The 17,018-nt window shown below is 38.2% G+C and overlaps 1 protein-coding gene across 1 annotated transcript in view; it reads left to right on the top strand.

Moving 5' to 3' along the window:
- Nucleotides 1-17,018, top strand: part of RFTN2 (raftlin family member 2) — a 1,293,449-nt gene that overhangs the window by 1,203,850 nt on the left and 72,581 nt on the right. The window contains exon 8 of the mRNA XM_044060680.1: nucleotides 5,600-5,684. Coding sequence (XP_043916615.1) covers nucleotides 5,600-5,684 — 85 coding nt within the window. The remainder of the gene's footprint in view (nucleotides 1-5,599; nucleotides 5,685-17,018) is intronic.

Below are 17,018 nucleotides of genomic sequence, written 5' to 3'. Positions count from 1 at the left end.
ATGGCAGAATTTTAGTACCTTTTAAGTACATTTTTTTCTGAGGATATGCAGCAAGTATTACAGAAGACAAAAGAAACCTGCTTCTAGAAAATCATATATGGGTAAATGGAAAAGATGGCACAGTGGCAAAACAGATAGTGTTGTCAAGAGGTTCCCCAGTTCGATTCTCAGCTGAAGTGCCTTCTGAGAAGAGTCTGTATGTCCTCCTTGTGTTCACATGGGCTTCCCCTGGGTGTTCCAGTTTCCTCCCATATTCCAAAGACGTGCAGCAGGGGGATTGGACACTCTAAATTGGCCATAGGTGTAAGTGCGAATGTGCGGTGTGGAAGAATTATCACAGCAGTTTTAGCCATCTGGAGGTGTAAAGCTTGGCTCTAGATGACTGTCATTGTTGAAGTGAAACCCTGACCCTGTGTGCAAAAATGCAAAAAAGGGTTGTGGATGGATGGATTACAAGAACCAGGACCCTTTCAGGGTCTACAGTATTTTATTTGTGTGAGTGATTGTCCTCTGGTCTTTCTTACTGTTCTTTCAAGATTCACCTTTAGGTCATCTCTGTTTTTCTGCTGTTAGATCCCCCTTTCTACCCTACCTCAAGTGAAACAGTTTTGAAAGAGGTTTTACATATCTGTCCACCTAGAAGGCAGATAGCCCCTTTTTCAAGTCTTATTTTTGTACTAGAAAAACTTGCACTGTTTCCATTTGAACCTGCCAAAGCTGTGTTACTCATTGCTCTGACTTCTCCAAGATAACTATATGAGATACAAGCTGATTTGGTAGGTCATTTGTATCTCATCTTTCACAGGTAACATAAATTAGCACTAAAAACAAATCATTCCTTTATACCTAAGGTTGTTTTAGAGTTTACATTGAGCTAAAGAATTAAACACCCTATTTAATTCCAGAACCAAAAATGAGACAAGTAAATTTACACATTCTGGATATTCAGAACCAACTCAGATACTACATTCACAGGATAAAGAAAAAAAATCCTTCAGGACTTCTGATCAGCTGTTAATTTTCTGTAAAGTTAAGAAAAACAGACAAAACAGGCAGTTTTTAAACTGTTGTATCATACTATTGCTTTTTATTATTCTCACCATAACAAAACACTTCCTAGAAAAGTTAGGGCCCCCACTACCACTGCCCTGGCTGCTACTTTGGGTTTTTGGAAATAAGTGGACTCTATAAATACACTAGAGACAGCAACTTGGTCATCTGTAAATGCCTTTGCCAATAACTACTAAGCTAGGACTATTCTTCAGGGGCCCTTAGTCTGTAAGCCTTCTTCTTCATCCCTCTAAATTCTGGTCTTCATCCCATATAGTTCAGGCTACTGCAACAGTGATCTAATGATGAACACAGAACAGTTGTGTAAGTAAACTTATTGATAGATGTTTGAGTTACTGCTGCAGTAGCCACACCATCCTTCCACCTATTGCTTTTTTTGCTATGTTTATGACACGGTGTGGGATATGTATATTATATTACTGTTATTGTTTGGCAGGGCTCTAGCTTCTCGCTTTTGAGACAAGAAATCTCTGAAGTTATGCTGTTCTAGTTACTGATTTTATACTGCTCTCTTCAACCTGTACAATGGCTAGGAAGCATGGAAGGAGCCCAGACTGAAACCATTCCTCATCCAAGAACTTTCAGATACAAATCATGACTATATGAGCAACCTAGTAAGTTTACAAGCTGCTGAACATTATGTTTATTCACTGTTTGATAATACAGATATTCTTTTTATATGGAACAATGTGTTGTTCTGGCCTGGTATCTTTTGACATGGTGTCAGTTTGTTTTGGAAATCAAAGTCTTCAGTAAAGTATTCTAGTAACCCATACCCCAATATCCAGTTACCTTTAGAATTTCCAAAGTAATGTTAATGCTATGTATGCTACAATCTGTTATCAAATGTTAAAAAGACTTTCCCCCATTATGTTTTAGGGCAAGATCCATTTCCTTCTTCTGTCCTTCCAGTGACATTTTTGCAGTTAGTTGTTCACAGTCTGTCGCATCTGCTCCTTCCATCAGTATAGTAAGCTTTATACCTGGAAGATGGTAACTAGGAAAGAAGCACTTCTAGATGAATCACAGTTCCATGTGAGAATTTGGGAAAAGTGAACAAGAAATGTAGTAGTTATTGCACTGATTGACTAAATAATACTGCAAAGTTTAGTTAATGATAAAAATGTTGGATGTATACATGCAACTAAGCAGAACATTTTCCTCAAAAGTTGAAGACTTTTTGTACCTCACGTTGAGGATCGCATCACACCTTCTGTTTCTTAGTGGACAGATGAGGAGCGCCATATTTTTTTTTGCTCTTCAAGTCAGAGCTAAAGGATAACATACCAGGGAGTGGCACTGGGTGCTAGATGAGCCAACTACAACTCTGCTGCTGAGAAAACAATATCTAATAACTTTAAACAGGTTTGTTAAACTGTAATGCACTTTGGCACAACTTGTTTTGTTTCTGCCTCCTACAACTTGGTTCTCAAGTTCAGTTCTCTGCTGAAATGCCTTCTGTGGAAAGTGTGCGCTTTTTCTCTGTATCTGTATGGGTTTTTGCCAGTGCTGCAAGTGAAACAGTGGTTCTCCAGATTGCCTGTAAGTGAATAATCTAGGAGTGAGTGAGTGTGTGTGTGTATGTATGTATGTGTGCGTGTGTGAAGTTTTTTTTTTTTTAATGTATTTGTTGTTGGTTGTATAGCTGTTCTGGTTTATAATGAGGTAGTTAAATTCATCCATATTAAGTTTATTCAGTTTGATGGAGAACTTGCTGATTTGGCTTAGGTAAACAACATGCTCAGAGGAATACATAGAAAGGACTTACAGGTGTCATTGATGTGGTAGACAGTTTTATTCAGTTACTTGGACCTTTACAGATTCCAGTATGGTGCCATACATGATTTGTTGTAAAATAATAGGTTCTCTAAGAAATACGGATATACCAGCACAGCTCCTTATGGACCTGAATGAATGAATGGTAGATTCTGAACCTGGGAAGAAGGAAATGCTATCTTTTTACTGGAACCAGAGTTCTGTAACTATAGAAATATGCAAGTCTTAAAGGTAGAGGAAAGCCTCAAGATCAGACTTTTTGCTGCTCTAGCTAACTTGATATTAGCCAAATTACAACTTCTAAGTAGATATGTCTGTGAACTGAACTTTAAGGAATAAAGACACTATGAGAGTAGTAAAGGCTTTAGCCAGTAAGTGAAAACCATAAAAGCTACAGCCCATCTCTGGCAAAGCAGAAGAGTCTGTTAACCATTTATCCTGGGCAGACATATGCTAGATCCCCTTGGAATGAATAGTTAATTACTGCTACAGGCAACAGAGAGACAGTTTATTGTAACCCTCTCCTTGTCCAGTCTGACAAGTGAAGTGCTAGAGTGTATAGCTATAGAATCACTAGGCCTATGGGACCTTTTGGAGAAGGCTTCCAATTTTGGTGATTTCCTGTATGGGAGTATGCATGGCAAGAGATACATATCTGAGTTCTTGGGTAACTAAGGTTTGCTATTGTGAGGGCCTGGGAGCCTTAGGCAGTGATTTTTTAACAGTTTCAGCATATGCTATTAGGGTGTTATGCTGCTGTTTACTGACATTGGTTATTGAAATGAAACAAGCCTCCAAACTAAGTATTTACATTTCTCGCATATGGAACCTCAGCAGCCCTTGCTGTACCGCCTCAGAACTCCTAGAGCTAGCAGAATGGCAAGGGAAGAGAAATGTGCAAGCTAGCAATCTATGATTAGAATAGCAGTACTGCTTTTATCAGAGGAATTAAGCAACGGTTGCAGGAACGAAAACACTAGTGATTCACCTACTAACTGCCAACCTGGCTACTACAGCTCGGTCTTACCACAGATGCATGCCTCTAGAAGTCAGTGTTTCTCTGCTTCTTTTCTCCCCAGGAGCAAAGCAGTAGCACTAATCCTAAGTTGATTCCTGAGAAGCAGGTTGCAGGCTGTCCAGTAATCAGTAGTTTCTTTAGATGTTGCTGCAGCCCAAAAAGGTTGCAGCTTTCTCTCAGTAAATGTAGCGGATAGTGCATTCAGCAGGTCAGCACAGTGAAATTTAAAGTGGCTCCCAGTGAAATACTAATCAGACCAGTGGGGGAAGTCTCACACATACACAGACTGCACAGACATTAATATGCCTCTGCTTTTTCCCAACTCATGAGCACAACAGTAGCTTTAATCCCAAACTGGCTGCAGAGAAGCAGTCTGCAGGCTTTCCAACATCAGTAGTCTTTAAGAAGGCTAGGAACCAAAGTCCCTGTCTCTCACCAGGAGCAAAACCAAAGCCACAGCAATGGTGAGTCTATTGGAGATGGCTGCCGCAAGTGCATACTGTTAGGGAACAGTTTGACACTGTAGAGGTGCCGATCAATCACTGCAAGCCGTATTGGCAATCATTTAAGCAGCTTACAGTTAGTTCTTCTATGTTAGGAACTGTAATAACAGAAGCTAGTATTGCTTTTTACTACAGTTTAGTGATAGTGTTCGATGTAAAATTATTATGTATATGCACAACATCTTTTTGCTTGCTTATATACATATGTATGCATGAATTTATTTGTGTATCTTTGCATGTTTTGGTGCTTACCTCTGAGGGACTCTGGGAGGACTTTTATTTATTTATTAATTAATTAGTTAATTCATTAAAGTGTAGATGACATGCCATGAACTGTAGCAAAGAACTGACATAGTAGAGGTTTGTGCTTTTTGCTTATTTTTTGGTCCCCAGCTTTGAGTGGATTTATGTATTTTATTTATTTTATTTTGGGATTCTTACCTTTAAGAGTCCTGCTCTTCAAACCAGAAAACAAGGGGCTACCAAACAGGGGCATCACCAACCTTGCTATGTCTTTGTGCAAAGCAGTAGCACTTATTCCAAGCTGATTCCTAAGATGTGGTTCATAGCTCTCCAACAGTTAATAGTCTTGTCCCAGATGATGCAGATTTTAAAAGTAAACTGCAAAATGGGTTAATGCTGTAGCATTTGCACTGTGCACCTAGGGGATGTGAAGATATGAAATAGAAGGAAACTGAAATTTCGTCTTACGGAAGTGCTTTTCCAAATGTGATCCTGTAGTGCTTACTAACATGATCAAATAAGACTGGGAGAGGCTTCTAAAGTCAAATTTACCTAAGGAATGGGCAACTTAAGAGTCACTGGTTTTAAAAGCACTCCAGGAACAGGAAGGTGGGCAGAGTGGAGGAGAATAAGGAATTGTCACAGAACAGCTTTACTTAGGTGCTCACACAGATTAAACCTTGCCCTGTTCTGATTACCTCAAAGGCTTTAACTCCATCAATGTTTGCTAACTGTCCCAGTAAGAACTTTTTTAAAACTCTTAAGAAAAAAAATTAAAGTAAAACATACTTCAATAAAGTAAAAGCAAAATACATGAACAATGTAAGTACACAAAGAATAAACTGAAGACTCCAAAATGATCACAGATTATTTTTATATGGCAGCTCAATTAGACTGGAGGCTGGAAATCTTCTTTTAGGGAAGTTGGGGAGTGATGAAGGAGTTGTACTAAAAGCCATAATGTAATAACATTTGTTTTAACTTTCAGTGAAGGAAATCTGGCCACAAAGCAGATCGTCTTCTTACAAAGACCTGTTATTCAACAGCCTGAATTAAAGCCAGAGAAAACAGAGGTAAGAACAAAGAAAGTGCTTAATAACAAAGGGGTATATGTGTTTATCATAAATGTACATGTGTTTCAAATTAAATTAAGTTCAAAAGCAATAATAACTTGTTATACTCCTCAGACTGTAACATTTTGCAAATCAGGAAGTCATTTTAGATGCTTATCAGATTTTTGTAATTTGTAAGCTTATATTTTTTGCCAGGATAATGTGACAGAATCCCAATGCTCAGAAACAACCTGGAAACTGTTTAATTGACAGTATTTGTTGAGTTTATGGAATCATTGGTTTGTTACACTTTTACAATGTGTTACTCGAGTGAGTGTTCCATAGATATGTATATAAAATATATGTGTGTGTGTGTGCGTGTGTGCGTGTGCGTGTGTGTGTGTGTGTGTGTGTGTGTGTGTGTGTGTGTGTGTGTGTGTGTGTGTGTGTGTGTGTGTGTGTGTGTATGTGTGTGTTGGTCCCCATGACTGGCTCAGTGAGTGGTTTCCCTTCTTGCAACCAACTGACCCAATTGTTCTCCCATGGAGGTAAGAGACTTCCAACGTAGTCATTCCCTACTGGAGGTAAAAGGTGTTAGGAAGTGGACCTGTCTGCAGAGCCTGCAGACTGTCCTATACTCTCCCCCTTGGCAGACTGCAAGCTCAGTTATAGCTGCTTCTGGAATGGTGTATGCACTTTTACTGATATGCAACCACCCAACCAAGCAGTACACTGTTTGTAGGGCAGGAGCTCGAGGTTCTTTATGCTGTGCTGATACACCTGTATTCCTGCAGGGGTCATCAATACAGTGAGTCAGGTTGCCTTCCTTTTCCAGGATGAGTAAGCCAGCATCAGCTTCTCACTTCTATCCTGCCTCTCTCAGTCTCTCCAGCACACAAGCTGCTAGTTGAACATGGGTCCTGAGGGTTGTTAAGGTTGAATCCCTCTGTGCCATGGGCCCAGCCATATGTTCTGTGTTTTATATTTTGTTCTTTTGATCAGGTTTCAACTGAAAAAAGTTCCCTGGACAAGCTCAGTTACCAGTTAACAAACAAACAAACAAACAAATGTTTATTTATTGAGCACAGGGCTGCGTTTTTAAGGGAAGACTTTTAATATCAAGCTACTGCAGATCTAGATTACCTCATACTGGTTGGCTTAGTTTGCAGGTTTGGAAATCGAAGATCTGTAGCTGGTTTAGATTATTGAAGTTTAGCTTGAAAAGATGAACTGAGCACACAAAGGACAGCATTTCTTATGGCACAGGATGTACATCTTACTAATGTCTTTTGGAAACCAAAAAGGTACGAGGAAGGAAAACTGGATTCTGAATGTGTAAACAGCAGAGTATGGCACAAAGCTACGTAGATACAGGCTGTGCTGACTTCACAGTAAATGGCACAAACATGGCTTACACAATTTTGTTGACTTGCTGTAGGTTAAGCAACCTCTTAGGTGACTGCCTCATAAAAGTAGTTAGAGATATGTAAGAGGAGGGTCTGTATTTAACAGTCAATTTTTACTAAATAGACTATTCAATGTAGCAAAACTAATTCGATAGAACAAAACAGACTGGAAAAACATTTTTAACAATGGTTTTGCAGAGGGGTAAGCCCCACTGCACCCTCACATCTTGCTATATTAAATATATCAACTCCAAAATTGAATACAAGTATGTAAAAAAAGGAAATTCCCATAACCCACTATATGCAATCTTGCACAGACCATCCATGTTGCAGCAAACCAGAAGCAGTGTAAGTGAATCTAACAGAAAGATTCACTTATACTGCTATAACCAAAAGGTGTGCGCATGGTTATCAACTCGATACATCAATGAACTAAATGCTGATATAATGCAGCAAAAAGGATGTTCAACCATGTGCATCATGAATATGTAGATGGGACTGTTTGTGAATACCTGTGTCCTGGATGGATGGATGTGCCAGTGAGTTGGTCTAGGAAACAGTAATTAAATAAGTACTTAATCTCTGTAACTTGTTTTGTTGCATTAAAAGAATTATGGTGGTAAGAGTACAGTTTGCTGGCATTGGGAAAAGGTGCGCAGCAATGACAAAAGTAGCTTAGGTTTAGTTATGAGCTAAGATGACGATGGATTGATCAAGAGGAGCATGCAGTCTGCTGTCAGGAGGAAAATGTGGGTATAACTAGGGGCTGCAACAATGGTCTGTGAAGCAGACTAAAGATGGTGCTAGTCAGCCATCCTCCATGTATGCAGGGTGGGGGCCGCACTGAGGTGCTAGAAGTCATGAAGAAACACTCATGTTCATAGAACTGTAAGTGCACCATCTCATGTCACTGTTATGTGTGTGCATGGTTTACTATCAAAAGGACAAAAAAATCACATCCACGAATGGTGATTTCCGAGACAAATAACGTTGACTCATGAATATGAAGTAGGTTGAATGATCGACGCAGTAATGTCGACAAATTCTGTCGACCTTAAGGTGGAACTCTCCCATTGACATACATGCTGTAACTCCCTGCCCGTGTATGACCTTCTAAACGGACATACAAAATGAATGTCGACATTCCGACAGTCGCTCCTACCATGGTCGTGGAGGTGGCTGCCGAGCATGTTACTGTCGTGCTTTTGATGGTAAACTGTGCGTGCACACTTGATCTGTGATAGGATGGTTCAGTGGTTACTGGAGGAGGAGAAAAATAAAAGTAAATAACAGAATGGGCTGCTGTGTTACATCTACCAGCATTACAAGGGATACAATTTACATAGCCTTGCCCTTTCACTGCTTTTAAGGAAGAAGAGATCAAGCCTCCCATCTTTATTTTTTCTCTTCCCATGTAATTATTTAATACCTTGGCCACTATTTGAGCCTCAGTCTCTCTGCCATGAAAGACTTTTCCTCTGTGTTAACATGCCAGTCCAAACTGTAACATGAAATGCAATATTAAAGTGAAAAACAGACCTCTAACCACTTTTATGAAGCAGTTGCCTAAGTCAGTGCTTAACCTCTGGCAGACCATCCTAATTGTGGCAGCTGTGTTTGTGCCATTTACTATGAAGTTATCGTAGCTGTGGGGCATCTTCTGTTGTTAGCGCATTCAGAAACCAAAAGCACACTTGGCTCCCAATCTCTCACAGAACTGAATAATCTACCAGTGAATAGAATGGGTCTAAGACCAGACAGAACTATTACATGCTGCAATGACTTCAGGAAATTAAGCAGTATTTCTTAGTTTTAACTGTTATTTCTTGTCTTGGTTAAATAAACTTATTGAATAGTTAGGGAAGACTAGGTTTTTAAATGACCCTGGATTCAACAAAAGGCTACTGGCAGAGTCCCCTTACTAAGGTAGATAAAGAGAAAACTGGCTTTATTTACCTCTGATGGCCTATTTCAATACAAGGTCTTCCCTTTTGGTTTCATGATGCACTGGCTACTTTCCAGTGGTTAGTGGATAGAGTCCTTAAACCTTAAACTCCCTATGCCTCTGGATATTTAAAAGCTGTAGTCATGCATTCTGAAGATTGGGACTTACACCTGTCCATAGTACAGGCTGTAATAAATTCCCTAAAGATGGTATGACCCAAGGATTAATGTGCCAAACATTAATGGGTGCATGCATCACAACAGCTGGAATTAGGCAATTAAAAAAGCTGCCATATATAATAGGTGGGAATAATGACTTCTTAGTTTAATAAAGTATAAGGGGAGAACTTTGCTGTGACCTCTTTGCATCTCCCCTCAACAAGTGCAGCGTGTTCTTTGCCCTGATTCCTCCACCAGGGGAATCACCGAGAGATGTTCGCCTCTACGATTGGCCCCTGGTCTCCTCCATGCATATCCTCCACCCCCTCTTAATCCCCAAATTTCTCCAGAAAGTATCTCAATTGAAAAGCAAAGTCATCCTCATTGTCCCTTACTGGCCTTGTCAGATTAGGTACCCCTTTCTTTGGCCTCGTCTAGTTTACCCTCTATAGATTCTAGATCCAATTCCAGACCTCCTGTCTCACCCAACATACATGATTCACATGGATATTTCTGACCTAAAGCTGACCGCATGGCTTCTCTACTTTCATTGATAGCCAGGCAACCTAGACTGTTCTCCCCTGTCCATCATATACTTTTATCTTCCTATAAAGCTTCCACTGGAAAGATTTTAGAAGTAAATGGAAAAGATTTGTTTCTCGGTGCAGCAAAGAGACACTGACCCTTTTTCAGCCCCAATACATAAAGTTCTTGAATTTCTGGCTGCAATCTTTAATGAAGCAACTAGTTCCTCAGCTGTTAAAGTACAACTAGCTGCCATTTCTAATTTTCATATAGGAGTTAACGATTCCACCTTAGCTTCCTCAAAACGTTGTAAGGCCTTTATAAGGACTACCCTTCTTAAGAGACCACCTTCTAAAGATCCAACTCCACCATGGGATTTAAATTTAGTATTACAAGCTTTGACTCGGTCTCCTTTTGAACCAGCAGCAAAATGTCAATTAAAGTTTTTAACCTGGAAAACTGTCTTTTTGATAACTATAACCTCTGCTCGAAGGGTCTCTGAACTTCAAGCCTTGTCTTTTAAGCCTCCTTATTTAATATTCCAAAGAGACAGGGTAGCACTACAAATCTACCCTTCCTTTCTTCCTAATGTGGTGTCAAAATCCAATTTTCTTTCCAGATTTCACAAACAAAGGTGAGTACATGTTACACATTTGTTGGATGTTCATAGACAGTTAAGTTTATATTTGCATAGGACAAAGAATTTTAGAAAAACAAATCAATTGCTTGTTTCTTTTGCAGAATCAAAATTAGACAAGCCAGTTGCAAAAGCAACTTTAGGCAAATGGTTAACTGCATGTCTTTTGTTTATAACAAACTGGGCTTGTCTTTGCCAAAACCTTTGATAGCCCATTTAACCAGGTCCATGTCAACATCATCAGTATTTTTATCCAGGGCTTCCATGGATGATATCTGTGTGACTGCAGCTTGGGCTAATAATCCTCATACCTTTATTACTCATTACAAATTGGATCTGGTCTTGAAGAGAAGAGCAGCCTTCAGCTCAACAGTGTTCAGGAATATCCTTCCTTAGAGTCCTTCTGGGGATTCAGTTAGCTGGGGACTCTTGTTTCATTTGTTGATGAATGAATGAAACTTGACAAAATCAGATAAAGAAGTTATGTACTACTCACCATAACGTTTTATATATGTTGTCCATTTTCATTCTTAAACTCTTCTCCCTCCAAACCCCTACAGTTTAGTTTATGACTCCTGAAAGAACAAGACTATTATAAGGTAACCAGGTAATGGTTTCTCATCCTAGTGTTCTAATATTCCTATGAAGCTATAAGGCCAGCAAAAAAAAATCTGAGGTATGTTGGGGGACTAGAGCATTATGGGTAAGGGATGAGCTTGAGAGTTCCAGTAGCCATGAGCTGTAAAAAGCAGCCGACTCAGATCCAAACTCATTTGTTGAGAAAGAATGAAAATGAACAACACAGATGGAAGTGACTGGAATGTTATGGTGAGTACAAAACTTCTTTTTAATTATATTAAGAAATGCAGAGTTCAAATAGCAATGCTACATGAGACACATTTGGAATGAACTGAGCATATGAATTTGATAAAGAAAGGATTGCAAGATGGATGTTCAGCAGAATATCATGGACAAAGAAAAATAGGAGTACTATTTAGATTAACTGCCAGAGGAGCTCCAGCAGTGAATGAAGAGGAAACAAAAAAGATAATGGCAGATTTGTGGTAGTAAGGGACTATGGGTAAGGGATGAGGATTACACTGGCATGTATTTATATTCCACCTAACACTGCTATTTTGGAGCTTTAAAAAATGTGGGAGAAATAATCAACTTTCATCATGGAATAGTACTTATAGGTGGGGACGGAATTTGATGTGCAACAATGAGGCTGTATCTGAGAGGCCTAGAAAGGAAATATAACAGAAGATGGTAGATTTCTAAAGAAATTTATGAAAATATTTGATATGAAGGATGCAAATTCAGTAGCAGGAGCTGAGAGAGAATTTACATATTATTCCCCAAGGTACAACAACTGGGCTAGACTTGATAGAAATTATGTCTCACAGGAACATGTCCATTTAATTGAGAACCTTCATACACATCCAATAACTATTTCAGGTCATGCACCAGTAATTACTGCAATGTAAATGCAGAGTAATGAAATAAAAATGATACACTGGTGCTTCCCCATCTACCTGTTAAAAAGAGAGGAATTTAAGGAATAGGTAGTGGAAATTATCCAGAAGCTATTAGGGAAGATAGAAAATACTCCACAAATTTTAGCTAGTGAATGGAATGAAATGAAAGTGGAATTTAAAAATAGGGTAGAAATAGAAGAAGAGAGATCTGGTTAAGAAGTAATAAGAATTACTTAGAGGTGATGACAAAAGTTAAAGTATTATAAAATAAGAGGAATCTCACAGAACAAGAGGAGGCACAATTTCAGAGTGGTAAAAAGAAAATAAGGGAGTTTATGGATAATATGTTTGAGTTTAGAAAGATTGCTGTTAAGCAACTACTTTTTTTATAATAACTCCAGAGCACAAAAACTTTTGGCACAATGACTTAGCCAACAGAAAATAGAAAGGGTTGTTGCCACAGTTATGAAGCCTATCACTAGAAAAATAACCAGAGATTCTGTAGATGTATTAGAGGTATTTTGGAAATGTTATGAAAATTTGTACAAAGCAAAGAAGTGGGGAAATCAAGAAAAAACACAAATGGATATATTTATAGAAGACTAAAATATGTCAGGGTTAGAGGTAGATGAGACTCTACAATTAACAGTTAAGCTTGGAGGAGGTGACATAAAAATGATGATGTATAACCAATCTACAGAAAAGTCTCCAGGAACAGATATTATTCCTGTGGAAGTCTGGAAGTTAAGATGGAAGTAAGTGAAAAAAAGTCTGGAAGGTTTTGTTTAACAGTATTTTAAAATGAGGAGAGGCACCAATATCCTGAAAAAGCTGTGGTGGCTGTAATACCTAAAGATGGTAAAGACCCATGTGATCCAGCTTCATACAGGCCCATTGCAATTCTAAACCATGATTACAATGGGTTTATGTCTATAATGGCTAAAAGAATGGCAAATGTGATGCCAAAATTGATAGATACGGACTTTTGATAGATACGGACTAGTGTGGTTTTATGGAGGGGAGTCAAACATTTGATAACATTAATAGAACGATTATGATCTTGAGGGAAGCAGATTGTAAAAAATACTGCTGTTATTGGTAGGTCTTAATGCAGAGAAAGCATTTGACAGAGTAAGCTGGGATTTTATGAGTGTGACAATGGAAGCATTTGCATTTCCTAATGCAGTAATAAGGTTAATTATAACAATATGTGAGGGATTGGAGGCAAAAAATCAAACTGGGAGGATTCCTGCCTGATAATATGTATCTGAACAAAGGAACCAGGCAATGGTGTCTTCTTTCCCCTTTATTTGCATTATACTTAGAACCCCTGGCAAAGAAAATAAGGGACTCAGAAATAGAAGTATAAGGATATAATTGGTGCAGTGTTCAAAAAAGTTGGCATTATTTGCAGGTGATATAATTTTTGTACCTGATACAACCAGAAAATGACATCTCAGTGTTGTGGAATATTCTGAGACAGTTCCAGGGTTTTTTCAGAATGTATAATTAATGAAGATAAAACAAATGCTACAGCTATAAACTATGTACCCACAAAAGGACTGAACCAGCAATACCCATATTTATGAGAACATGGTAAAATAAAGTATTTGAGAGCATGGATTAAAAAATATTTAGTTATGGCAGCTAAGGATATGTGGGAACAGACTGAACAAAGGATAATAGAAAAACTAAGAAACTGGAAGGTCTTGCCTATGGATATGGATAGCACAATACATGCAGTAAAATGTTTTTAGTTCCTTTAGTTTTATACACAAGTCAGTTATAGTTTTGTCATACAGAGGAGATACTGTGGACAGTAATTAATAAAGAGTTGAAACTGAATTTTATTTGGCAGGGGAGGAGGAGGGCAAGAGTCAAGTTGATCTTCCTACAGAATAAGGAGGTTTAGGATTACATCATTTGAAGGGTTATTTCAATGCCACACAATTAAGGCTCTTATACATAACACAAACAGAAAACTATAGTTCAAAATGGAAAGGGATGATGATGATGTTGGGGGGATAATTCAAGAAATAAGGAAAAAATGGGATTTTGGATGCAGATCTTTAAGTCGTATAGACTTTCATATTCATAAAGTTGCAGAAAGTTTACTAAGAAGTAAGCCAACATGGGAATAGAGAAAGGGAATTCTGTTGATAGGGATGACTGAAATTAGGGATATAGACAGTAGGCAAGAGGGGGCTGGAATTTACTGGAGGAAGATGGCAAAGTAATGTTTGTAACTATAAATATGTCAATGTGGTTTGTTTTCATTTGTATAAATGTACAGTTGTCATAAGTAATAATTTAATAAAGATGTTTCTTGTTTAAAAAAAGATGACAGTTATTGAATAATTTATGTAATGTTGTTTAGATTATACATCACATATATTGTTATACATCCTATAATGTTTGCAAATGTGAACACATTAATGTGAGTACTTTTCTATAATAGTAAGTTTGCTTACTTCACAAGTGATAATTCAATACAGGTGCTAAAAAAGAAAAAGAAGGTGTAACCCCATGGAAAATACTCTGAAAAGTAGAACTGGTATGATGGCAGTAAAGTGCATGGGCAGTGTTAAAGCCCATAAAATATCAACACAGTATACCAGATGCATATTTCTGTTACCTCATGTAGCGTATACATAGATACTCATATAGGTCAGATCTTGGATTTTGATGCCTGGCTGGACGTTAAAGATAATTTACTTTCTCATCAGTCTGATTAGGGGTAAGATGCCCACAAAAGTTAAATGGACCATGGAGGCAGACTGCATTCATGCAACTAAAGACCATCTTACCGTCTGAGCCCACAATGGCATTTCCTGATTTTTACAGCACACTTCACAGAATACACAGATGTGTCAGACATGGAACTGTGGGCTGTACTGTCCCAAAGTCTGAAGGAGAGCAGTATCATATCTATTACTTAAACAGGAAGCTGACTAGGACAAAGGCAAAGTAGTCTACCATTAAACATGTGTTTGACTATTAAGTTGGCATCAAGGTCCCTGAGATATTACCTGCCTTGTAGAGAGTTTACCCTCATAACTGATCATACTCTCCTACATTTCTGTGTGTCTATATGAGTGTGTGCATATGTGTATGTATGTGCACCCTAAATGTGTCAGAGATGTGCATCTGGTATACTTTTAGCTAGTTCTGTGTATGTATACATTTACTACGTTTATTTACTTCTTTGTCCATTCAACATACCCAATAAAATTCCCTTAAACCTATCATGTTTATTCTGTACTCTCTTAAAAACAGTGGTGGCTCTAGGTTCCTTTTCTTGATAGGGCACAACAAGGTCACATTAGCTATCTGATGGGGAGATGTGAAAAAAAAAACAAGCACCACTCCATTAAAGCATAGAATATATGATACATGGTAAACGACTCACTCATAATCCACTATTAAAAGTGAAAAACTATTTCCCTTCTTTAAAAAAAAACAGTGAATGTCAAAGTCTCACAATCCTGGCAATGTTCACAATACAGAAAAAAAAACATACTAATTCATCATGCTCAAGGATGGTAATGTAACTAGGGTGAGGCAAAGAGGGCATCTGCACGGGGCACAAAGTGTTAAGGGGCGGTTCAGCCAATCTTTATCTGTCTTTAGTGCATACTGGCTTTTAAAAGCTGGTGCTGTAGTTGCAGTCAAACCTGAGTGCTGCAGCACTCCCTGTGTGGTCTAAACAGTTGTAATAAGCAGCTTGCTACAGTTTCAAACAAAAAAGATTTGCTTATCAATAAATGCAGTCACACTTGAGTGCTGAAGTGCTCCCTATGTGGTTTAAACATTTGTAGCAAGCAGTCTGCTACAGTTTAAAACAAGATTTCCTTGTCTTTCTTTTTTCTTTTTTAATTAAAACCTGAGCTCTGCTCTGTAGAGCTCCATGTGTAGTCTAAACTGTAACAACTGCTTGTTACATTTGTAATCAGTAGTTTGCTACAGTTTAAAAGAATAAAAAAAAAAAAGATTTCTTTCTCTTTTTTTCCCTAGATGAGGAAAGAGGGTCAGACACAAGGCTCAGAAATGGGACCTGATTGGCTCCGGCATCTCAGGAGCCCAGGTACCTGATCAAGGAGGTTTTTTTTAATTGCTGAGGAGGGGGTGGGGTGGGCATTTTGTGCATTTCAGGAGTTCCAGCCATCAGATTGTGGATTTTTTTTTGTTCTTCATCACTGAAGAGCTGGGGCTTCCCACTGAAAAGAAACTTTTTGAGCTAATGCAAAAATTGAATGCAGACAAATCTTGCTGTGTATGGGGAAATGGACATGAACTGCAAATAATGAAATAACGTCTGTACTTTGGTTAAACTGCAAAAGTAGATGTCTTGCATCCAGCTGCAGTGGTTGGTCGAATAAAATAGCACTTTATTTCTTAGGTACACCAGAAAACCCAGATGAGTAATGCTTTCCTGGCTATAAAATTATAAATGTTCTTCTAAGGAAAGTGAAAACGAAGCCATTGTACTGACTTTGAGGCTTAAATCTGTTCTTAATTCTCTATCCCCCCAACTGCAATATTGATGACAATTTCAGATTTAAGTTGAAACTCTAATAAAAAAATAATTAATAAGAAGGTAAGTGAATATCTGATTTGTATTTAAGAGTATAAGTATTTCAACAACCTCTTGTCACAAGTGAACAAGTGAAGGTTTTAACCAAATGATCTATTTTTATAGACTAGGTTATTGTACAAATGTTATCCTTTCTGCTGCTATCTGGTCAGTTTCAGGAATTGTATTCACAATGGGATGAAGGAGGTGGCTGCCCTGGGTGTAAGCTGTCAAGGAGTGTGATCAGCAATACATAGGAGTTGACTGGGAGGTAATGCAGTACCATCAATGATTTAAGCAACTGCAGTCAACTGACACTACAGCTGTTTAAATTAATGTGTGTGTGTGTGTGTGTGTGTGTGTGTGTGGGCGTCCGCGCTCATTTGACTAGCTGTGAGGCGTGTGTGTGTATATATATATATATATGTGTGTATATATATATATATATATATATATATATATATAGATATATATATATATATATATATATATATATATATATATATATATATATATATATAAAACACACTGATGCTGCCAGGGGGCAAAACCGGTCTGTTGAGTCACTTGCTCCTGTGGGGAATTACCTGTTCCTGATGCTGCTGTATGGCAGCTAACTGCTGTATGTGCTGT

Source organism: Protopterus annectens, chromosome 2.part0 (genome assembly GCF_019279795.1).
Source record: "Protopterus annectens isolate FY-2018-M chromosome 2.part0, PAN1.0, whole genome shotgun sequence".
Lineage (NCBI taxonomy): Eukaryota > Metazoa > Chordata > Ceratodontiformes > Protopteridae > Protopterus > Protopterus annectens.
Note: the sequence above shows the minus strand (reverse complement) of the source record. Positions and strands in the feature narration are given on the sequence as shown.